Consider the following 26,945-nt stretch of genomic DNA (forward strand, 5'->3'; position numbering starts at 1 on the left):
TAAATGAATAATAATATGAATTTCCTGCTAATATGCAGTTCTGCCAAAGGAAATGGGGGGTAGCCGATTCTCCTTCACCGACTCTCGGAGCACCAATTGGCGTGGACTAGAGTAGTTCCGAATTTACCTACAAGCAGTAGCGGACAGCGTTCTATGCTTTTATAATTGAAATACGTGAAAATATCGAGTACTTCTATTGTATACGTCTAAATAAATTTCGCATTCTAAAAAAAAATAAATTACAAGTTGATAATATTTTTCATAGAGATATCTTTTGAAATTCTTTTCGTCCATCACTGCCTACAAATATATCTACAAGTATCATGTCCGTTGTTCCTTCGCTGTTAGTTCATCGCACGATGCTGTAATCCAATATCCGCTCTGTCTAAGATCACTCGACTAATCTTCATCCCGAGTCGAAATTAATTACATACTATTGCAATAATAAATCGATAGCAGTCGGAACAGACGCACGCGCGCCGAATCCGCTGCGAACGTAACAACGGAAGAACCATAATGTTGTTGCAACGCGCCAGCAACAACAAGCTTATCCAATTTTGTGATCGCACGTATGTCCAACAGCTGAAGATAATATCTATGCTTCTGCTTTTGTTCAATAATACGTAAACAAAATATTTTATCGAGCGGACGTGACATGAATACGTACAATCCAATGAAAGGTTATCTATCATCGAAATTGAAATCGATGTGACACTTATGATAATTAATGGCCGAAGAACTTATTCATTTAAATAATCCGCATAATATATCGACATTTGTTTTACTCGATAATATTTCAATAGATATATGCAGAATCATAAATAGTAAAGACAAGAAGAACGACACGTAATAACTACTTTTTGAAATAAACACATTACGTTTTGTTTCATGATTCAAAGTAGGCATAATTACAAGTATATTTCCTCTGACAAATGTATCGTTGTCTACTACTTTAGTTTATCGCTTTTTATAGCTATTAATTAATATTTCTAGTAAATTGTACATGGATTTCATTTCATACACAGGGTTTTCGCGATAAATTGGACCAGCGTCTTTCTCGTAAATAGTAAGTATTAAAAAAAATGGGAAAGTGGGAACTTACTGGCGACATGATAGCCTATGTCCATTCTTTATGTTTACATTCGTTTTGGAGAAACGAAGGTGACCTTCAGTTCTTTCATGTCATATGAAATCGTGCATTAAGACGAATTCACTCATATGTACAACAATGACTTCCAAGGTCATACAAGGTCAGAAATAAGAGAAAAATGTAGGCGGAACATTTCGTAACATTCTATTTACTACTGTACTATACCATGGATAAGATTATATAAATTCGTCTTGACCCACGTTTTCATACCATAATTAAAAACACATAGCATTCCATTTAAAATGCTAAAGATCACCTTCTCGAAAAATAATGTTAACATTAAAATTGACATGGGCTATCGTATTGCCGGTAAGATATACTGTAAGTTCTTTCTTTTTCATTTTTCTTTTTTTTTTTTAAATGCTGATTGTTTACGGGAAAAACACTGCTCCAAGTTACCGCGAACACCCTGTATTTGAAGCCGTCAATACGTTCAGTTGTATAAACCTCACTTAGAGGTCTGAGTAAGCTTAAATAAAAAAAGAAAGTATTCATTTTTTGGCTTGTGCAGCTTTTGCTTTATCTATATTTTTTATTACTTCGCTATCGTTGCGATAAAGGATTACACTTTCCTATTTTTATGAAACCTACAGATTGGCGTCTTATTGATTTTGGACCCTGCTGTTTTATTTTCTTTCAAAAACTTTGATTCTGATGAATGTTTTGTATGTGGATATACAAGCGATTTCCAAAATCGCGGTACAAGCCACCGGGGGTGATTCTACATGCAAACATAAGTCGAAAAGAAATAATACAATTTTTTTGTTTGATGCCTCTTTACGGGATAAACAAGTTTGAAAATCCGTCGAGTTCGAGTGCTCTAGTATTGGCAGGCAGTAGAACCGGTAGGTCATGAACAGACGGACCAACTTACTCCAATTTGATAGCACGCGTATTTGCTGAATTTTCAATCTCAATTTGCTCGAAAATGAAACGTCAAACGAAAAAATATTATTCCTCTTACTTTTTTTTTTACTTGTTTCTGCATGTAGAATCGCGAACCGGTCGCTTCTACCACGATTTCGGAAACATCCTGTACAATGTTTAATTAAACTCTGTAAAAATGTTTCAGCGTATTGGCCCACTCAGTCGACGCGAGGAATAATTTTGATTTCGCTGGTCGACGTTTGAAATAAGACTAAAAGAAAGGTCACCTTACGGGTCGCGTTTACCGAGTCAGCCTATGCTGTTTCTAGTTGGTTGCTAATCGAAACGGAATTGCTTACTTATCTTACTGGAACGCTTTATAAAACTTACTAGTACTGTGCAGAAAGGGTGCAAGAAGGTTGCTCCACCTGACCCAACCTTTGACACTTTCATGATTCCGTTTGCTCTCTTCGTCACGCAAGCCGGCTTGTAAATGTGATTGTTACGGCCAATATCGAAAGTACATGTGGCAGGAGAGAGGACGGTTTAAAGATAGGTAACAAAGCTATTAAAAAGCTAATTAAACTTGAAAAAGTTCCTTTGCCTAGATCACTTGTTGTTTTTGCACAATAGGTTCACTCACCATACTTATCACCTATTGCTTAGGCAGTCCTACATTGTTGATAAAAATGGTGGAAATTAAAGAGAGTGGAAATGTGATACTCGTGCTAACGAAATAGCTGTTGTCACAAATTTTGGTAGGTTAGCGGAAATTAAAAATTCGACATGCGGCTGTTGGATACATATTTTAGGGTCTCACGTTGTAGAGTACGCAACATTAGTTCTTACTAGTCTTTTCATTATAAGTTCCAGGATACGTCTGTCGAGCTTTGTTTAGTAGAAATGATATTTATCATTTTATGACATTAATACAGTGTAATAGAACAATAGTGTTCCGAACAGAAAAATAATACTACTTCATGTGGCTTTGACCTCTTGTACTATCTATTTTTGTGGTTATAGTGATTATAAATTCTTCATCGTTCAGAATTTCATAGAAAAGAGAAAGTTTATATTTATTAAATGCCTACGTTTTCTACAACAAAATAGAACTTTATTTCGGTTTAAATGAAATTAATAACATACAAAATTAGACTCTGTTCAGAATCTTCATCACGAGTCTGACTTGATATTGTAGGATAAGGGGTTAATAATTTTAATCCAGCTTGACCTAGCTTGATGAAAATTCATTCTTAATTCATAACTTCATACTTAATTGAACACACATGTCCTTAAATATTATTTTAAATACACTTTTTTAACTTTCATACTTTATTTGAGATATTACACGTTTATTATCTACGTCTGTGTTTCACTATTCGTTCGTTGTGCAACATAAACTCTTAAATACATATTATACGAACTTGTTACTTACAGAAAAAAGATATGAATGTAGAAATTGATTGGAAACAATATTAGAATAAAATAGAAGGAAACAATTTCATGCGAAAAAATAAATTGTAAATACAAAATATAGTATTTTGATACAATTGTTTCTATTCATTTCCGAGAAAAACTACATAGTTCGAAAACTGGTGAGGTACACGCGCTACTACGTAAATTGGCAACTGCCGACGACAACGTCTGACTACAACCTACTACTTCTCCTTACAAATCCTCATACACGCGAATCCAGCGAATAAAAAAGATTTTTACTGCACATTTTTATTTTACCCTATCACGTATAATCCTATACCTTAAACGTACAATCTGTACCCTGTATAATTGATTAATCGATCTCAATATCACTAAATATTTTTACTTTAGGTAAGAAGTCATTTATAATCTAACGCTGTTCCTTACATTTCCGTCCAACCAGTATTCCATTCTGTAAGAGTTAGATCAGTTGAAATTCTCCGTGGTGGACAGACACAAGGATTTGAGTGAAAGGAATTCAAATGTACCTGTATCAAGCAAATGGTTTTATCTCATATTTTTAAGTGTTCAATCTCGCGGCAGTATGTATTAAATGTAAAAATCACTTTATACACAAGAGACGTTGCTATTAAAATAAAATTGGTCCACAATCAATGATCAGCTTCGCATTATAAACAATCATATTGATATACTTGATTTCGTTATGGTGATACGGATAATTAATCAGTAGAATTTAAATATTGTATTATTTCTACTTCAAAAATCTGATTGCCATGATTATAACATATTCCCATTGTGATGACGTACTTGCTCTGAAATATTTCTATTACTAACAACATTTATCTTTTATACATTTTTAGTTGAATTTCATTACTGTGAACGTTATGCAGATAATTCAGAACAATACGTCATTAAAATCATTCAGATTCTGTAATAGCATTAAATAATAATACCTTATTTTGTTATTATTAAATATATAAAATTCTGCAAAATTTCATTCAAAATATACACCTATGCATGGTATTTCTAAATGTTCTAAATGTAAGTGAAAAATAAGTATTAATAAACAGAGTAATTTGAAAGCCATCAGAAGGTTAAAATAATATTTGACATACTGTTTTATTTTCGTAGCAACTTTAAACTTTATCATTCTAGAAACTTAGAGTTGTATTACGACATAGTTTAGCAAACTCGCTGATCGCGTGACCCTTCGATCTGATCTCTTTGTAAATTGCGCCTTGCAGTCATTTTCTAGGCATTTCGCTACCTCTGTGTATGATTTGTGCCGGTTTAAAGGCATCACTCCCATACACACAACTGAATCCATAATTTCGTTTGAATGTTTGTGAAGTTCATTGCTCATATCATCAGTGATAATAAATAACTTCAATAAGCTATTTTTGTGCTTGCATTTAAAGCTAACTTTATAAAATATTTTTAACTGAGAACACTAGCAGATTCGAATTATTGCAATTATTTCCTGTCGCGACTTAATAATAGATTTTCGAAATTTTTCTTTCTTATGGTAATACAGTGAATTTTCGTTACGAGTCAGTTGCGTCGTTCTGGTGACTGACTCTTAGACGAAATCTGAGGTTGTCGGCGAGCGTCGCATTTGAAATACACAGGGCACGCTGGAAACCTAAGAGTAATATCCGTCTACAAGTCATAAAAGCCTATGACTACTAAGCGATAGTGACAAGAAGACTGAAAAAATGTCTTTCTCCGATACAATGTTGCACGTAGAGACATCTCTCGAGATTCGACCCCTCACCGCGGTGGTGTGGGTAGTTCCACTGACTCCAAATTGTAAGGTTGGCACTAACTCGTAATGAGAATTCACTGTATTCATGTCACATCATAATTACACAAATTGTATGACTTTTATAGGCAGATACACTGTCCTCGCGTTAGGTGCATGTGTCTACGACACATTTATGGCTGCTAATTACTGGAGAGGTCATCATCCAAATCATCCTGATACAAGAACTGTTCAAACCTCCCAGCATTTGGGGAATGTGCATCTCTCGATCTGCTCGGACAAATTGCAAGAAATGTTTATTCGATATATGTCCACAACACGGGTGGGACATATATGGCTAGAAGATACTATTCTTTGATACACTGCCGAACGTAGAAAAGGACAGCCAAGCTCGAGTGGCCTCGGTCGCCGAGTAGTGTAAACATAATACAGGTCGGGTGTATCGATGTGAGACCACTACTAATCCACTAACAAAACTTTATTTTTCGTTATTTTTTTTTTATTGGACTTTCACCAACATATTCGTGACATTTTTCTAATGAAAATGATACCTAATATGACACAATTCCGATGATATTTACTTGTGTAATGAACAATAGTATGAAAGAATAGTAGCCGACATATGTCCCTGGGTGTTGTGTGGGTAGACCCGTGGGTACCACTTCCGCAGAAAATTCACATAGAAATCCACAAAACATTATGTATTAACCTGGTCGATTATTAACACGATTTATTTGGTAAAAAGGAAGTCATTTTTATTGTATAAAAATAGACAATACTTTCTCCTTTCTAAGTCTGTATTGTTCCATATTGTTTACTGCATACACATTGAAGAGCGTGCACATTCAACTACTGGTCAATCACACTGTATGATCAATTGTTTGTCTTTAAAAGTATGATTACCTAAATATGGTTCCTGCTATTTGGCAGCTATTTCATTAATTACGATAGTCTGGTTATTAACGGGTCACGCTCTCTGCAATCAATTTTGTTACAGTGGTATAGCCGCCGATGAATTATTTTGCACATACAAAGATTTTAATAATGATAAGCTACCGCGTTGCCAGAGACTGACTTGTACTAAATCCTTTGTCACAGTGAACTAAAACAAGGTAATGAGTTTCATCCGGTACAGAATGCCAATGCATCGTCAATCGTAATAATCTGTGGGTGACGCCACACCCACGCGTCATTGTAAATACACACGCGTGCACCACTGCATTACTGGAAAATGCCAAGACATATAGATGTCGTTCTGCCAGTAAATTTCGAAACATAATTCCGCCGGTATTTAGAGATCCACCAGAGCCAGAACGAACTTCGGTAATTTCGATAATCATGCCCGGCTACGTGCATAACACACCCGCCTAAAATTCGATTTTAATTATCTCGTTAATGCCGAACGCTGGCTACGGGTCTCTGGCTCGTAGTCGTCATTCTCGTGCTCCCCCTCCCCCCCCCCCCTAATACCAAAAACACGACCAACGAGAATTACTGCCCCGCCATCGGGAAAATGCTCTTCAAGTATTCGCGTGTTCAGTTCTGACAGTCTAATAAAACTGATGTTTCATCTGACTCATGCCAAAATTGCTGGTTCTCGCTGTGTATATCTCTGCAATGTAATACCCAAAGCTCCGATATTTCAACATTTTTCCTCGGCTTGTACATTTCATTCGATTTTCGTTTGTTACAAGTTTAAACTTTTTTTTTGTCCTCGTGTAAAATTCTAAGGTTAAAAAAATGTTGACATGACGAAATAAAAACATTCATTTGTTACCGCACACGTATATCGTTCAGGGTTGAGCTTCAGTAACTAAAGGCTTGTACAAAAGCTGAATTTTGAGAAAACCGATTTTCAAATGTTTACAAAAGAAGAAACAAAATATGTGTAAAACAGAAAGATATTCGTACTTATTAAGAAGATATGAGAAATAAAAATGAATACGTATTAATGTTATGAACTATGTTAAAACTTTATTACTTTAAAAATTGATGGTAATGTCTCCCATCATGAACACTGTACAACGTGTTCTGTCGTTTTATTCGTTTAAATATACAAGCCTATCCTTTCTTTTTATTGGCCAATATTTTCGACTTCTTCGTCGTATAACACTGATTTGGTAGAACTCCATGTTCGCGACGTACTTTCGCGTTTGTTGCCCGCCAACTTAATATTGGGCAACTATTTCAACGGAGACGGAAGACTGGATTGGAACAGGAAAGGAATCGCGTTTCGTCCCGAACCTGTCGGAGGACTCGTCAGTAAGGCTATTCCGACAGGTCCTGCCTTAGACGCGCGCGGATCTGTGTGATCCGTATTGTAGTCGCCTTGCCGATTATGGTGCAAGGCGATTCGACGTTCGGTATAATTGACTGTAAAGTGTCACGGGTTCGAAGATCTTGTATGAACTGTATGCAAGCTCGACGACTTTCAGAATCAACTCGAGGTCATAGGCTCCCCATGGCTGAGAGGTTGGCCTTAGGTGGTCATAGGCTCCTCGTGGCTGAGAGGTTGGCCTTAGGTGTAGGAGAGGTATGTGTCGCTCGTTGCGACGAGAAAGGAAGCTCTCCGGATTGGTTAGGGAAAACTTGCATTTTCCAATCAGCATGCCCTTAATTGTTCAAACTCCCTTCCACAGGCTTTGGCGGAGGCCTGGTTGGAAGGAAGAGTGGGGCGATGCATAACTCTGGAAAAACCAAGCGTTTCGGTAATTCGACGCTGCCGAAAGGTCGATTGTCATAGACCCTTGAACCGTGTCATGAATTTATGGCCTGACCGTACATAGTGGCCGCGAGCGAAGGATATACATCCTGGGGCCGTATCTAAAGAACGCGGAGGTTCTTCAGACCCGTCTTGTGTATACAAACATCGTTAGGTCGGTCCGATTGTAAACAGCTTCGAGATTATGAGGTGCCAAAGTTGCTATTTGGTTACGTCTCTAAATCACGAATGTGTTGAAATAAAAAGAGATACGAACAAAGACCCTCTGTAAGACCCTTTTGTTTATCGATAGCATGAAGAAACGATTCATGCTTAAGACGACAGTTCTGTTGCGACGGAACACTCCATAAATAAAAATCGAAAGAAGCTTAAATCGGGAGCCACGACCAATTCAAATGCAATAGTGTTTACAATTAATTTTAACGAAAACAAAGCGTCGTTGTATGAAAAAATTGTATTATTTTGTTCGACTTACTTTGCCTCGTATAGTTGCTCTGTTTACAGTTACAGGCTACCTTATATGGAACCCTGATTCAACCACCATCTTAATCCTTTTCAACGAGGCTTTCCGATTGATTTTATTATACAGGGTGTCCCAGCATCGAGAAGAGGTGCAACCGATAATAGGGTGATTCTACATGAAAAAACAAACCGAAAAAAAGAATAAAATTTTTTCATTTGAGCCTTCGTTCTCGAGAAAATCAACTAACTTTGAGTATTCAGCGAATACGCATGTTATTCGATAGGAATCGTCTGACGCGTCTGATCACTACCAACCAATTCTACTTCCTACATATACTAAAGCACGCGAACTCGGCGGATATTTAAACACGATTTTTTCGAAAACAAAGCCTCAAATGAAAAAATTTTATTCTTTATTTTCGATTCGTTTTTCCATGTAGAATCACCCCCTGCTCGGTTATACCACCGATGGTGGAACACCCTATTATATTCGGCAGCGTTGATATCGTTGCAAGCAAGCGTAACGGGATCTACGACCCCACGAAATCCGGTATACAAATTACGGCATTTAAGGACGTATTTCTGAATGTATTCCAGGGTATTTTCCCTTTTCAAATTTCCAAACGCAAACTGAATTTTCTGTGTGAGCTGTTTCCGACTCGTGTTTTCCTCCTGGCAGACTTGGCACTTGACACGGCTTCGTAAGTAAAAGTCCATTGGTCTCAAGTCCGGAGATCGCGGTGACCAAGCTACTTTGCCCTCACGACCAACCCTGACATTTGTTATTCAAAGAGTCTCTTATAGGTTTATCGAAGTACGCTGGTGCACCATCTTATTATACAGGATGAAAAAAATGTTGTATTTCCTTGGAACGGTTATTTCCTGACGCCATTTCAAGTAACTTTTTCCTTTGCGAAAATGTTCTTCGCGGCTTTGTTAAAAAACACAGACCAATCAGGGCGCGGCAGGAGTGGACGGATTCTGACTCAGCCTACATATATCAATGCCACGCTCAGCGGGCGCTGTCGCCGAGCCGGGATCCCTCTGCTATAGCCACGCTCTGATTGGTCCGTGTTTTTGTTAATAACTCCTCATTAAAGTTACGGAGAACATGTTCTCAAAGGAAAAAATTACTTCAATTGATCTCAGGAATAATCCCTTTCAAGGAAGTACAACATTTTTGGGACACACTCTATAATAGAAAGAGAAAAGAGCTAACAATTCATATCCCAATTACACCAACTGTAACATTTATGCTCCATCGAGTTTGGAAATGTGTTTTGAATGTAGCATGCCGGTTTCCACGTGCCCAGTGAGGAGTAATATGGACGTTGAGCGAGCCATCTTTTGTAAACTTGAATTTGTCGGTCCATAAAATATTTATTAACAATTGTCCGTTATTCTTATACCGATTAAGCCCTTGCACGATTTTTTCTGTGTGTGTATAATTATAATTTGTATAATAATTTATATAATAATAATTTCCTGAAAGAAAAAGAAGATTTGTATTTATTGTTTACGTACATTTGTTTCAATAAGCGCCTTGTTATAGAAAAATTAAAATTGTTTAAAGTAAGCATTCTCTTTTGTTTATTAATATATAAATACGTTTAATAAATGTGAGTCTTTTGTTATGCAGTATAATAAATTTACATACTATTATCTATATCCCATCGTTCTATGCGCGGTGTACATTTTATAAGTATGAAGCGCATTTTTATTTGTTGTTGATTATTAATTCCAAGGGAACACAATTCTATTCCGATTTAATAGAAATGGATAATGTTCATATTTATTAACAGATTATGTCTCTAATCTCCATCACGAGTCTGGCTCATTATTGTACGGCAAGGGGTTAATGAACCACTGGCAAAATGCCTTTTTGTGAAATGTAATTACAGTTCCATTAGAATCACGATATGAACATCTAATCACAAATGTAATCAATCCATGCACACGACAGATGTGATAAACGTAAAATTTATTCTCGCGTAATGCTTAACAAACAGCGCAACCAGAGGCAAGGTTTGTCCTGCACTAGTTACAGGACTTTTTTTCTAATACACCTGGCAGAAAATATTGGGTCAAAATTGTGGGCATGATTGTTGAACGAATTGTTTGACCGAATATCAAATACAATAAATAGTATTCTATACGGGGTGTTCACTCTATTACTAGCCAGAGTTTTTCTTGCCTACAATAAATATTAGAAAATCTTTGACAAGTAACGTAATGACATATGTAATTTTTTTATAATTGCACTATTTTTTTTAGAAATGAAGCTGGCCTTCGATTTTTTAAATGAAATGCCATATATTTTCTTATATCGTATGAAAACATCTGTCAAAATAAATTCATTCGTATACCACAGAATGACCAAAGTGATAAAAAGAATGTTGAATCTTGAAGAAAAGGGTCAAGGTCAATTTTACTGTCCATTTTTTAACAGGTCTCCACCGATCCAGAGGTATAGAATCACACCATGGTATTCGTGATATATAATTTTTATACACCCTCTACGTATGTGTTAAATAAATATGATAAATATTTCAAAAATGATGAATTCTTTTGCATTTTTACCAAACATAAAATAATAAACTGTCTATCTCTATATGAAAATTAGAAAGAAATTTAGATAGCATGCCAAAGCATTTTTCAATATTTTTAACGACGTAGACGACAATAAACATTGTTTTTAAAAAACTATTCTGAACTAGAAAACTATTAAAAGTATTCTGCGAGGAAATGATTAAACCCTTTCTTATACAAGTGTTTAACTTGCCCATCCTATACATTATGAAAAGAAATATGACGAATTTTACTACTGCATTTGCCTTCATCGCTTAATGCTTGAATTGTTTGATCAAAAAATTTTCCAAGAGGTAAGTAGAATACAGTCTTTACTCGATATATGTCCGAAATATCTAGCCTATAATTGTCTCAGAACTATCCCCACTGCCGCGGGGTATAGTACGGGTCGCGTATATCAGTGTGAGACTAGGAGACTACTACTAATCCAATAACAAAACTTCTGAATTCCGATGATATTTATTTGTGTAAGTTTGTTACTACATTAGTAGTGATCTCCTGGTCTCACACCGATATAACCGACCCGTATTATGTTACACTCCTCGGCGACCGAGGCCACTTGAGCTTCATTGTCCTCTTCTACGTTCAGTGCATCAAAGAATAGTAGAATCTTCCAGCCGATAATTGTCCCTGCCAGACCCGTTATTTGGACATATATCGAGTAGACATGTATCTTTACACTCCTCGGCGACCGAGGCTACACGAGCGTCGCTGACCTTTTCTACGTTAAAAGTGTATCAAAGAATAGTATCTTCTAGCCGATATATGTCCCTTGGTAGACCCGTGTTGTGGACACATATCGAATAAACATTTCTTGCAATTTGTCCGAGCAGATCGAGAGATGCACATTCCCCAAATGTTGGGAGGTTTGACTCCAGTAATTAGCAGCTATAAATGCGTCGCAGGCACATGCACCTAACGCGAGGACGATATCGATATGCTCACGATTACTGTGTGTCTCCATATCGACAGAATGGCAACGTTTATGAATGCAGATGCAACAAACATTAGTTTACAGTGCAGCCAACTGTACGCGTACGCGATGAATCTACAACATCGATTTTTTGGGAAATGAAACCGCGTACGAAAAAATGAAATTCTTTTTTTTGCGACGTAGTTTTATATGTAGATTCAGGTAATACTGCTAGTTCAATATAGACACTGTATAATTGAAAGATGTAATTTCCTTTAAAAATTTGAATAACCTTGGAAAATAGCCTCAAAAATGTTCACCGTTAAATTTAACTTTGTCCATTATCATTTGTTCTTGATGTCAATTTGAACATTATTTATTAAATGTAAGTCGTTAGTGTTCATTAATGGTAACTTGAAAATTGCTTTTCCTTATATTTGTGCTCTACTCTAACAAGTTTTCTGTAACATTTTCCTCGCCTTGTAACCAATACAATGACACTCAATCGTGCAACTATTAGCGTAGTTCTCGGAAAATGTCCGAAAATTCTCTAGGGACTGACATCGAGTGATTATGGCTTTCATGAAATGTGCACTAAAGAGTCGCTATAAACGTCGTCAAAGATAAAATCGTAAAAGTCATAAAATTCGAGTCACAGAGGGCTTCAGACACTAGCGCTTTACACAAGAATACTATTCCACGCGTTGGCCGGTAACTCGAATGAAAAATGCATGCAAATGTAAGCATTCCCGGCCGTAAAAAATTCTATGTATTCATGAATGCCTGCGTTCCAATTTCCCCGTTTACAATTATTCTCTTCTGTAAAATGTTTCAATTGATTTCAACAGATGCGTCGAGTAACGTACGGAATATTTTGACGTTGCTGCATTCCACGCTGGCGCGATAACAAACGTGATAACAGGGGATTGAACGATGAAAATGGTGGCAAAATTTGAAAATGTATTTCCACAATTTTGCTTGAACTTATTTCCAAAATAACTAATCACCGATAAAAACTTGTGACAGTATTCTGTCCTGCGTTTTCGAACGTTTAAAAAATTCAGATTTTCTGAACATAACATTTTTCAGTTTAAACGTAATTTTCTATTTCTACATTACCTCATGTTGTGCAGCATATTTTTCGCCAGTTTAAACCTGAAAAGGAAACGAGCACATTAGCGGTCATATGATAACTGAAAAACATCATTTCTGTGTTCATATTATAATAATCAGACTGTGGATTTTATGCATTTGTTGCACAATTGAATGCGTAAAATTTTAAATGGTAGGAAGACTAAAAGAATTTAATCTATTAAAATAATTAAAGAATGCAAGAACTTTCTATTTGGTTTCCATTTCTTGTAATTCACGCGGAACATTTTTATTTTTTATAAAAATCCCCAATCTAATAATATCAAAGTAAAATAATTAATTGGGCATCAATTTTTACGAGTACTTAATTATTAATTTACATTTATGATTTCTCTGGGATTATACGCATGAGAATTATACAACGAAATTCGTTGTTAATTCATTGCTAACGAATTTATTTAGCATGTATTAATTACCGTGCATTTTAGCATGTGTGTATATTTAGCATCAGTATAAGACAGAAATATATTCAATACAATCGTTGAATGCTGATAATTACGATTGAAATGTATTCTCGAAAACATCTCTGAATGAATCTTGCGTTACATCATATCGGCTATAAGAATGCATCGACGCAGGATATCTCCGAGTGCATCGAACGGTACGTTACTGCGTGACCGGAACTCGATTACGCATTCTCCTAAATACGGAACGAGAAGCCGTTAAGTCGTCTTGTCATACCGACGTCTGCAGTGTTCAATACGTATTCCCGTTGAAACCATTTGAAAGTTACAAGTATTTTCAATTTAATAATAAATATTAAACCATCTTATGTCCCTCGATTAATGGAACTGTTAAAAAACAAATTGCTTTATGTGGAAAATGAAACAGAAAATGTAAAATGAAATTTTCTTTTCACGACAAATAAATTGAAAACTTATTATGTATCCATCACAAAGAAATAGAAAATGTAAAATGAAATTTTCTTTTCACGACAAATATATTGAGATCTTATTATGTATCCATCACAAAGAAATAGAAAATGTAAAATGAAATTTTCTTTTCACGACAAATATATTGAGAATTTATTATGAATCCATCACTGATTATTTATATCTATGATTGTATAAGTAGTGTCGTGAGTGTTTATTGTTAGCTGTACAAATTAGTTTGCAGTCCTCGCAATTGATCAGTGGTAATGTTATTTTAATCCTTAAGCGAACTATTGGGGTCGATGTGGCTCCACTCAAAATTATGCTAATAATTATTTAACGTGTAACGTTTAACGTTTAATGATATTAATGTTTGTAGATTTACATGAAATTTCAGTATCTAATTACGTTTCTATTTACCAGTTCCATAGAGACGAATATTAAATATAATTGAATCGATTCATTGCATTTTTCAAGAGAATTTTGAAGCTCCTCTTAAGATTTAAATCCAAGTCTTCTATTCTCCAACTTTAACATTATTTGTTCATAACATCGAGTAATTGCACACAATGTAATAGACATTATTTTCGAAAGTACAATACATTTTAATTGATGTAAATAATCAAATAAATTTGTAGCTTTAATATTTTTTCATGTTGAGCTATATTTGAGAACAATTCTAGGACACTCGGGCAAGGAAAAGAAAAGAAGAATGGAAAAGGCAAACAACAACGTGAATAATGGTTGCAGAATTACCAAAAATACAAATAAAATCTTGGAAACATTCACAAATATACAACAGTAATACAACGTCAAGTAAGAATATCACAGTTATTTGCCATGAGTATTCAAACATCAATTCAAAAACATCTGCGGACACATATAATATACATTACTGAAGTATTATTACTCGTTTCACATCAATCTCATATGAGAGGTAATTAAAGAACCAAACGATCGATGAAAAACAAATAACATCGTATCAACGTCCGCATTTATTGGCTTGCAGTAGAAATTGTAGACGACAGACATTATATTATACCATCGTAATTAAAAGTAATTAATTTTCTCGAAAATGTAGTTCCATAAGAAAATATTATATTGAATACCTTTTGTGTGATTCTGAGCGTAGAATCATTTCCTCTTTAATTGCACAAGCACATTGTGCATAGTTAATGCACAAGCGAATTTTGAAAGTCCTGTATATTAATATACAAATATTTTCCTGTCTCTCAAGTATTTCGAAAGCACTCATCAGAAATGAAACTGTGTTTGTGAACATTTCAATGCGTTTTTATTGCCCATTACTATTTTTATATTTTTGTATTCCTATATTTTTGCCCAATATTTTGTTTAACTTAGATGGTTACAGGGAAACAGTTCAAGTTGCAGAACAAGTTGTTTTCAGTTTCGAGTCTAATTTCATGAATATAAAAACCCGCGCTTTCCTGCAACCTTAACATTTTCTACGAGAGTAAATTTTCATAGAATTCTTCGAAATTTGCATTCACATGAAATTTCCGCAAACACTGAAATAACTACTTTCACAGCGGTTTTGCGTTCACCCAGATCTCATTTAATTGGGGTTATGTAAATTCATTCATTATGCAAAGTCTGAAGTTTTCTTACGTCCCTCGTTAAATCTCTGACACAATATCGACCGTCGCTGAAAAGTGTCTCAAGAAAATATCGATTGTGCGACGTCCTATTTCCAACCTGTCTTCATTCTATTCTGCTTCCAACTAAAACTTCGATAACGAGTTGAACTTCACGCCTTGAATATACAAAGATGTTAAAAAGAAAGAGTGTTCGGGTCTTACGCAACCCAGCGACATGTAAATGGATGCATACAGTTGTTCCGCGAAAGTTTTCGAACACTTACATTTGCAATACTTAAATACTTTCTTCATTTTTAGTGGTACAAGGAACAATTCACAGTTTCAATGATGTCAAAACGACACGAAAAACTACAACAATGAAACTCCATTTGGACTTGCATGTCATGGATGGACTTGCACCATTTTCAAAATTAATAAATCGTACAATCCAACACGTTTTATTTATTTGAAATTCGTGTGTTAATCCACTTCCGTTTGTAAACGGGAGCAGGACGAACAAAATATTGTTATTCAATTTGAATATTTATTTAGTTATTCACTGTTGCTGCATGTCTGTACAATTAATGGTAGATCATTCCATTTTTCATTTCGAATCGTCATATGAAAATTCTTAAATAGTGATGATACAGACAATAACTGTATCATGTGTTCTTACACGTTTGGCATAAAAGTACAGTGAATTCTCGATATACAGGGTGACCCGAATTTAAATGGCAAAACTTCAGGAGCGTGTAGGGGACCGAAAAATTAAGACAAAAAGTTTTTTAGAGATTTGCTCGTTTTTGCTTCGTTTTGGAGAAAATCGCAAACATTCAATATCTCGTTGTCAGTTGCTCTCTTGAGTTGTTGTATACACTTGTATTTGTGATTGTTTTGACATTGTCGTGTGAGTTGTGACAGTGAGATCTGTAAACACTTGATGTTATCCTTTACATTCTTTCGTTTGTTTAAATTCTTGCTTTCTTCTATGATTCCTTAATCAGTCTTTAATCAATTACTCAGATATTTTGGAGTAAATAGCTTCAGCTACAATGCCGCGTACATATTCTAATGTTGAATACGCTGATATAGTTTTAACTGATATAATTTATCAAGTCAACATTTTGAACAATATCTACATTAAATAGATGATAACGTAAATAAAATGTAAATAAATAAGTACAAAAATGAAAACTTGTCTTGCTTCTTTTTTTGCGATTTTCTCCAAAACGAAGCAAAAACGAGCAAATCTCTAAAAGACTTTTTGTCTTAGTTTTTCGGTCCCCTACACGCTCCTGAAGTATTGCCATTTAAATTCGGGACACCCTGTATACAATATCAACAACACGGGTCTTGCCAGCATCGTGTATTGTCCAGGAGACATACCCGAGCGGTGTTATGTTTACACTCCTCGGCGTCCGAGGCCTCTCGAGTAGTGGGAATAATTCCGCGACATTTATCATCCAGGTCTTGGCAACATATATAGAGAAATCACTGTATTAATGAGGCGTTTTAAAATTTTTATGGTCTCTCTCGCCTGGTTGACGATAATAGAATTTTGAAATCAGCTTCCTGCTCGCTATAATTTTATAGTTTCTTCAATCATGGGTTTGCACTTTGGTAAGACCCGATACAAATTAAAAACTATTATTTATTAAACAGCTGTTACAGACGGAGACTCTGTTTACGTGAGTCTCTTACGCATCATGTTTACACTCTTTACGCATTTCTGCGTCAAAACTGAGAGCAACGGAACTTAGTATCCGCGATAATACTTCACACTACACAATTGTAGACCTCTTTTACTTGTGACCCCTATTGCTAACTGATTATGCAATTCCATTTACTAAGAAAATTTCAATTGATCAACATGTAGTTATGGATATTATAAGATTTAATTTGGGTAAACGTGAGATTTATATATACTTCAACGTGAACGTTTTATTTATTAACGTTACGTTTTCTCCATTTTTTAAAAACGTGAACTTAAACCGCTTTCAAGACACGGTTCGTATAGTACAATGTAGGTAGGGATTGCAATACCGGACCAAAAATGCAATACCGGTATTCGGTATTTTTTTAAACGTTGTACCGGTATACCGGTATTAATACCGGTACTAGGAATTTTCATGAAGGTACAAAAACTCAGTTGTTTAATAGGAAAAAAAAAATAACTAATTTATTGATTCGATATTTTTGAAATGTGATTGTAAAAAACATAATGCATCTATTGAACTGTCATTAAGCCTTGAACGTATTTTTCTGCACAAATTACCTGCAGTTGAAAATGCTCTTTCCGCATCCACGCTGGTTGGTGGTACTGTTAATAATGAGCGATATACTTGCTCTAAATATTTGCCTCGATGTCCTTCATCCTCTAACAACTCGGTCTCTCGTCTGATGGTTTTGGATAAATCTATTTTTTGTATTATTTTTGTATTATTGTTCGTAGCAATTTTTTTATCTATAGCTAATTGTAATTTCTTCTCGAGAGATAATTCTTTTTCGATATCAACATCAACATCATCTTCAACGAATTCTTCTGGATAGGTTTGTGTTTGGTTTTCATAAATGTTTTTGTGGAAATTGACGACGAACTTAATTAAATTTGACCTTGTTAGTTTCTTTTCTTCCTTTCCGTTTTCTTTTTTAAAGTCGTTATAATTATGTAAATACCTTAAAATATTTTCTAGGTCACTATGCCTTTCCTGTATACGAATTTTCAATGCACTGTATAATTCCTCAGACAGTGGCGTGTCCTGATCTTTAAGTGATTGCAACATAAAATTTATTGCTGCATTCGCTGTTAATAAGTTGGAATCCTTCCGACATAATGCTTCCACAGTCAGTTTTATTGGATGCAGAGCTGATACAGTTTTTGATATTAAATCGAATTCATTATCGGGAAAATTAATTTGTAAATTTAAGTCAATTAATGCTTTCTGAATTGGATTTTTTAATTTCAAAAATCGTTCCATCATCAATAACAAACTGTTCCAGCGTGTTTTAGAATCTAATATTAGCATAAGTTCTTTTTTTATTTCAGTAAGTACATATTTTTGTAAAACAGCACTTTTAGTAGGGGAACGTTTAAATATTTTAACAACTTTTCGAATTTTCTTAATTATGGGAAGCAATTCTTGGTAGGTTAATATTTCGTCCTCGTTACTATTATCTTCGTCATATTCAAATGAGGTACTTTCAACAATTGTAGTACTATTTTCTTCATTGTCACTCTCTTCGAAATCAGAATCAGAAGTTTCTAAATCCAGAGTATTTTGCTTCTTCTGCTCTTGATTTTGTTGATATAGCACACTGATTACTCCAAGTTGAATTCCATGAGCATAGCACAATTGCTGATTTGCATCAATCAACTTCCCAACTTTTTTCATCACCGTTGCTCCATCAGTAGTTATGCAGACAATATCTTCTTTTAGAGATAATCCATGTTCCTCCAATTTGCAGTTGACTACTTCTACACATTTTGTAGCTGGCATACTTCCTGAGACATGTGTGAGTCCTATATTCCAAATTTTCTTTTCTGAATGAATATTTATATTTAAATAACGTCTATTTCGTACACTTGTCCATTCATCAAATGTGAGACTAAATTTTGTACCATTTAATTTTAATTCTGTTAATTCTTTTTTCAGAGAATTGCGAACACTGTTACTATAGTTTATAACAGTTCTTCTTATAGTATTAATAGATCTTGGAATATTTTTGAAACCTCTTGCAATCAGTGACTTTCTCAATTCAATTGAAGTACAAAACACTCTGAACGGCAAACCATCTAATGCTGTCATTCTAGACAGAACTTCATCGAAACAGTCGGTTTTTCTATTGAAAAAATCTGTAATTTGCGATGTCTTTGGTTTCGTAATATCATTTTTAGGTGAGTTAGAATTTGTCTCGGATTCTTTTCTTTTCAATAAATTAATATTATGTAGTGTTTTTAAATGTGTATGTAGTCCGCTTGTACTTCCTCCAAAAACTTTAATTATCCTCGAACATGTTTTGCATCTCGCCAGCATACTTTTTTCATCATATAAATAGTAAAACCAAGCCGAAGTATTATCGGCAGATTTTCTATGTTCTTTGAAGTCATTCGTATTATTCATTACGGATAAATGAAACTAAAAACATATACATACGTTACACGTGTAAATATTTTGAACAATGAAGCATAATATATAATGTGTCCTTACCTATGAAAAAGAAACTCACCAATTTAAAAAATATCTAAATGTATAATATAAATATTTAAAACACTGCGCACAATTTCACTAGGACAAACGGAAGAGACAATTCGTTCGCAGTCGAGCGACAACTGAACTGTGTTCATCGAGATACGCGCCTTTACAGGCAGAAAAATGCCTCAAACGTTGTCGTTCATCGCCACAATGTTGCAAAGAATACAGCGGCATCGATACCACGCCGAAAAGAGCGCAGCGGCATCGGTACCACACCGAAAAGAGCGCAGTGGCTTCAGCAGTCACCGCGGCAATGTGCTTTGATCGGCAAGCACAGATACACACATCATGAGCGGCGAACGTATTTCAAATAAGAGCAAATGCCCCAAAAAAATATTTATTATTTATAGCTAATACCGAAAATACCGGTATTTTAGCTTAGCAAATACCGGTTTCACGAAATTGCAAAGTAGCACGAAATACCGGTATTCGGTATACCGGTATACCGGCATTGCAATCCCTAAATGTAGGTGATGGACCATAAATGCATTTTAACGTTTCGAAATAAATAATGTCAAGCACCCATTAAATATGAATGCAAAGTAACATATAAAAAGTAATGAACACATGCAACAGAATACTTTTACGACTCATTAGACTGTGCGTGATTCTACTAAGTGTACTATACACATAGCAGTAAATAATAACAATAAAGTTACAGACATAATCTTAAAACTTGTCACTTGTCATAGACCGGATATAACGTTTTAACGATTAAGCGTAAATAAATTCCAGTCGTGAAATATGAACGTTTTACACTTTTTTGACCAGCTGCATCCAGCGAGATATCGTTACTTTTGCGGAGCATCATTTTTCACGGACCACGGTTTCCTAATAATTTCGCTGCTTGGCGCCAATGGAAATCAAGTTTCCCAAGCATCGATCCAATACAGCTGTTCCTTCCGAGACTTTCCATGGATGCCTCGAAAGCCGTAGTTTCTCCGGCAAAACTGAAATCGTCGCTGGAACTTTGCAGTCGACGAAAGTTTCGAGTTTGCGAACTGACGGGGAAATTCTCTTAGTAACAATAAGACCGATTATCTCGAACGGCTGAGTCGACGTTCGATCCCGGCATATGGCAAGAACGTTTACGCTAGCTCCCCGTGGATCGAGTCTCGAGCGTTCCACGCTCGAAAGCAATCAATTGCCGAGCGTTTTACGTTCTTCCGTGCGGCAGGTATCACGGTGTGCGAAAAATGATAAATAACCAGCGAAACCGGTGAATTCAGAAGCAATCTGATCAAAAAGTTCGTAGAATCGCATCATCGAAATTCGTTGCATCAATTTTCTTCCAAGTCGACGGTATCTCCTTCGATATACCTGTCTTACTATATATGTACCTGTTTTACTCGATATATGTCCCAAATATCTAGTCGATAAAAGTCCCAGAACTATCCCCACTGCCGCGGGGTATACCCCGTGAAGGGCCGAGAAGCTCGAGAGACCTAAGTCGCCAAAGAGTGTAACATAATACGGTTATGTAACATAATTTCGGGTATATCGGTATAAGACCAGGAGACCCACTACTATTCCAATAACAAAACTTCTTTATTTTTCATTATTCTTTTATGGAACATTCACCAACATACTCGTGTCATTTTTCTAATGAAAATGGTACCAAATATGATAGAATTCAAGTTTAAAATCTTGACGTACACTTTTATCGGCCAGATTCCGAGCAATAGCAATTAAAGAAAATGTGTACAGATTACCTACTAACCTAATCCGTCTAACATCTCAAAAAAAAAAAACTGAAGTTGTTTAGTCCATTTCTAAAAAAATTATTAATTTTGAAAGAGTGACCACTTAATTCTGTACACGCCTGTATGTCCACCTGCATGACACTTTTTGTCTTTGAAAATAAGGGAAAAGTTACTCGGAGTTGGGTCAGGTGAATGTGGAAGTGGGGCTATTCATTTAATAAGACGTACACGCAGTTTTATTGACATATAAACTTTAACATAATATACAATTTTATCACACACCAAATATATATACAATAATATCTCCATAACAGTCGTATCGTCGTCGGGTCTCCCGAGCGACAGTTCTATATATTAGAGGTGCTACATTCTTTGTAGCGTGCCGAACGTACAGAAGGATTGGAAGAGAAAGAGGGATTATGGTTTGAACGTTCGGCAAATATCAAAGATCTCTTACTAGTTCAGTCTTTTAAACAGGGACTATAACTGTTATAACCAGGAAGAAAAAAGTCATGGAATAACAAGTATTTCATCGACTAAAATCGTGTTGGTTACAAATAAGGATTATAAGTAACCGAAAATTTGTTCTCTTGTTGGTAAATGTTATCGTTGAGAGAAATTCATTTCGATCACTTATAACAGTTATCAATGAGAGAAATTTATTTCGATCGCTAATAACAGTTATCGATGAGATAAAGTTATTTCGATCGCATAGAACAGTTATCAATGAAAGAAGTACATTTCGATCGTTCATAACAGTTATCGATGAAGAAAATGTGTAATAGTTATTATTAAATAGTACACCTTTCAAATGGTAGACAATCAATTATTTAATAAATTTTTTATTCATAAAATCAATTGCTGCAATCAAAATTTAATGTTACAAACATGAGTTTTTCCGAATTTTCTCCTGACAAATTACACCGCAAATCGTCTAACGTTAATTTTAGAGCAGAAAAGGTTCGTTCAACGCTAACCTGAGTTGCGGGCACAGCGTGAATTATGCACACTAGTTTTGATAAATGCGGGAGTCTATATTTCTGATTTTCCCAGTTGAAAAAATTTTGAAAATTTTTTTTCAGATTTTGTGTTGTTCTTATGGTCTGTTGATTCGTCTTGTTGTGCGAAACCTTCTCAACGAATTTCACAGACTTGCTCCGTCCGAAAAAGAGTGGACAACTCAGTAATTAAATAAACAACTGAAATGAATTTTCTCATCAATAATTATTATGAACAAGTGAAAAGAAATACGATCATCGATAACTGTTATAAGCGATCGAAGTAAATTTCTTGAGTAATCGAAATGAACTTTTCTCATTGATAAGTGTTATGAGTGATCCATATGAACTTCTCTCATTAATAACTGTTATGAGAGATCGAAATGAACTTCTCTCATCGATAACTGCTTTGAGTGATCGAAACAGTTTTTCTTTATCCATAACAGTTATCGAGGAGGATTCAATTGTTTGGACACTAATAACTGTTACTTGTAACCAAAAAGTATAAAATCGATATTTTTTAATCATTATATTCTTTGAATTTTTTTCTTTATATTTTGCGTAGATTATCTTAAATTTTAATAATAATCAACTTTTTATTCATGATTTTTAGCATAGAAAATTTTAGAATAACTGTTCTTTTTGGTCCCTGCTTTTAAATTCAAAAATCAAAATTCCTTATTTTTAGTTTTTTGTCGATGAACCTTTTACCATCGTTTTCGTCATGTTTCTCCGATTAAAGTGACACCAAATACAATATAGTTATAATCATAATTACGTTTGTAACAAGCGATTATAGCTTCGCACTTAACATTTACGATAAAGGTACAACTAGTAATTATAATTGTAACTATATCGTGTTTGGTGTCATTTTAATTAGAAAAATAAGAGGAATACGGTGATCTCTTTCATAAAAAAAGTAGGAACGTTGTAATCTTTTGCTGCGCTTGCATTAGTGTGAGTCTCACCTATGCTCGACCCCTCGCTGGCTTGGACGTCGAGCGTGTTTACTGCTTGACTGGTTCCAAGGTGGGTCCCCGCATTGGTGGGAATAAAATTTTGACAGTTGCGGTAGACAACTTTGCAACAGTTAGGGAGATACAGTGAATTCTCGATATATGTCAACAAGACGAGTCTTGTCAGCGTCATGTATCGTCCAGGACACATACCCGAGCCGTGTTATGTTTACACTCCTCGGCGTCCGAGGCCTCTCGTGCTTCGTGGCCCCTCACGGGGTATACCCCACGGTAGTCGGGATAATTCCGCGACGTTTATCATCCAGGCCTTGGCGACATATATAGAGAAATAACTGTATTATTGTATGCGCTTGAACCAACACAGTGATCAATGACACGTATGTAAAAATTTTAATATAACATACAACTTAAACGAGTGAGATGCATGCACTCGAGTCGACAGTCATCGATGACACATACCATAGATTGGCAAATGCCTTTATGTTTCCAACAGGAAGATAATCAAGAACAGTCACGTTAAAACGTGTGGGAAATTCAAGCACACGAATTGCCGCGTGAGCCGGCGCGTTATCATGATGTAGAATTCACCCATTTTCTTTCCTTCTCTTCCTCCTTGAGACCTTCTGTTGGTTTAGGTGCTGGCTTGATAGCACACTCTGCATATGCTTGTTTTAGCATATCAACCACTTCAACTTCCCTTTTCCAGAGTTTCACGAGAAATTTCGCATTAATACGTTGTTCTTCAACTCTTTGAGGACGGTGATACGTCTAGTATCACGCGTGGTTCTACTTTAATGCTTAAATATTGGTTATGAAAGAATAGAATTCTATTTCATTTGAAAAGAAAGTCATATAACATTCATATTTTGTAGATTTTGTTTAAGCACTTAAAGGATTATGCTCATCTAAAATCGTCCCGAAATTTTCAATGAAACTGAGATCTATCAATCTGTGAGATTAAGATCTTGCCAAAGATAAACGATCCGAATCAATTCTGTTATTCTCATTCATCTGTGTAATTAAGGATGCAGTTAAAGTCAACGTATTCACACAAGCGAAAAGAAATATCGACAAATGTGTACTATGTAGTTGTAAATATTATTATAATGCAAAAGACTTTAAATTTACTTTTGCCTGGCGGCGCGTGTCGAAAAAAATGTGAAAACAGACGAATAAACAAAAGAAGTTTGGTATCGTATAATGTGCCGAGGATGTCCGAGATTAGATGAAAACCATCTAGTGCTATAGTTGTTAGTACTCATGCATAGAAATTCCAATTTTAATTCTTTTTCTACGTACATGTAATTAATTAGTAGACTGTGGATTTGACGCACCTACGACAAAAATCAGTCGGTCAAATTCAGAACAATATAAACATCTAAAGAATTTTATAGTCTTATTGTGTTATAGTTTTCTCATTGAAATCATTATTAAATGTCTGCGTAGCTCTTGTAGCCCGTAAATGGTGCATACAATTTTTGTTTTGCACAAAAATCCACAGTCCAGTGATCAGTAATTACTAAGAGGTACTATAATTATTACATTGAATGATGCGAATACTGCAAATTAATATTTCTGTGCAAGGAGTAAAAGGAAAGTGAAATAAAGTCAGGAAAATTCTCGGAAAAGCATTTCCACGTCCCTGTGAAAATTTGTTATCGAAAATTAGAAAGTTTATGAGAACGAACGCGCGTATTTAAATGAAGTATGTACACATTGATACAAGTCGCGTAGACTGTCAACCCTTTGAGATCGAGTGAAAACACCACAGCCATGAAAAAGAAAAAGTTCCAATGGAAAAAGACGGGAAAGCATGAAATCAAGCAGAAAATATTTCACATAGGGACCTAATTACTTTGGGAATACCAATTCCTATCCCTATATTAATTACACTTATATTTAAAGCATAATGAATATTAAAAAAGAGATATAAAAATTTTTTCATTAAAATCAGTTTATATACATTTTATATATCTCTTTTTTAATATTCATTATGTTTTAAAAATAAGTATAATTAATATAGGCACAGTAATTGGGTCCCTGACCCTATCTGTCATACGATAAGGAAAATTGTTTTCGACTATAAATAATAATTATAAGTGACCGAAAAAACCTTGTTCGTTACCAATAAAAATTATCGAGGAGAGAAATTTATTTCGGTTGCTGATAATCATAACAGTTGCCGACGATACAGACTGCGTTTCAAACGTACATATTAATTATCGATGGCAAAAATATTGCTCCGATTGCGCACGATTAACCAATTTTTCAGCGTTGAAATGTTATACCACGGGCTAGGACATTATTTTTATGTGTATATACAGAATTATTTTGGAAAACCTATTTCTCCTACCGATGCCTAAGTGTAAGGGGCAGATAAAATAAATTTCCCTCGATGATAATTAGACTGCGGATCTTTATGTACACTAAAATTTTTAAGCATCAATTGCAGTCTGCAGAAACTAGGTACAAATTTATTTTCCTCATTAATGATTCTCACATGTTGACAATAATATAGGGACATTCTTGAATTCTTTCAAACTATTCAACATTTTAGAATGCTACTCATTTTTGTCGTAAACGCAGAAACTCCGCTGTCCGGGGATGATTATTGTGAACAACTGACGTAGAATTTATAATCGTTATTTCTAACGGAAACCTTAAAAGATACAAATTTTTTAGTCGCGTTTTTTTCGAAAAAATTTCTTTACATTGTGTCATTAATATCGTCAACTCAAATAATTAATAAGCCTGTGTTATTAATTTTCTCTATAAAAGTTTTTGAGATAATTGTTATATATAGTCTCTGATAAAAAGCGAGACGCTTGTTGAAAATTGTGCAAAACTGTTCCATTTTCAATTTATAAAACAATAGAGCTTTGAATTCACCTACACCTTCTGGAAAAATAACAAACAAAATTGTAATGTTCAGGTTATCAAAAAAAAACCTTCTGAAAAATGGAATTCACTCTTGATGAGCACGAAATATCAGATTTAACCTGTTCTCGTTAACGCGAACGGCACTGCCATTTTCATCCAATTAAAATTTAATTAGACAGTTAGGAACAAAAGAAAAGTATGTAATGTTCATTTTATAGCGAATGGACAAAAAATGCGGACAATGTTCCTCAATCTATTCTAAATTCTTGAAAGGAATTACGATTAGAGCCTGTTTATCCTTTATTCCGACCCATAGTTTAAATTAAACGTCTAAACGTTCGAATATGGTAATGATTAATATCTACTTTCTACGGCAATGTCTATATTTACAACGAAACATGCAGCAGTATTACGCTGTAATATCCAATAATTTATTAATTTTTTAGTGCAGTGTAGCTGAGCGACTCGCAGAAACAATCGCTTGTACCGCACTGCGCGTATTTTAATTATCATTCGTGTCTATTGGAAATTCTTCGGGTGTGAATTCTTTTGTTCCTAATGAATTCGTCTCATTCCTCGTGTTGCTCTACCATTCATTACTCTCATTAAT

At 35.0% G+C, this 26,945-nt stretch overlaps 1 protein-coding gene across 1 annotated transcript in view; it reads right to left on the minus strand.

Moving 5' to 3' along the window:
- The window catches only part of Cad87a (cadherin 87A), a 639,019-nt gene that overhangs the window by 430,277 nt on the left and 181,797 nt on the right, over nucleotides 1-26,945 (minus strand). The window contains exon 2 of the mRNA XM_076791575.1: nucleotides 13,022-13,057. Coding sequence (XP_076647690.1) covers nucleotides 13,022-13,057 — 36 coding nt within the window. The remainder of the gene's footprint in view (nucleotides 1-13,021; nucleotides 13,058-26,945) is intronic.

This window comes from Halictus rubicundus, chromosome 8, assembly GCF_050948215.1.
Source record: "Halictus rubicundus isolate RS-2024b chromosome 8, iyHalRubi1_principal, whole genome shotgun sequence".
NCBI classification, from domain to species: domain Eukaryota; kingdom Metazoa; phylum Arthropoda; class Insecta; order Hymenoptera; family Halictidae; genus Halictus; species Halictus rubicundus.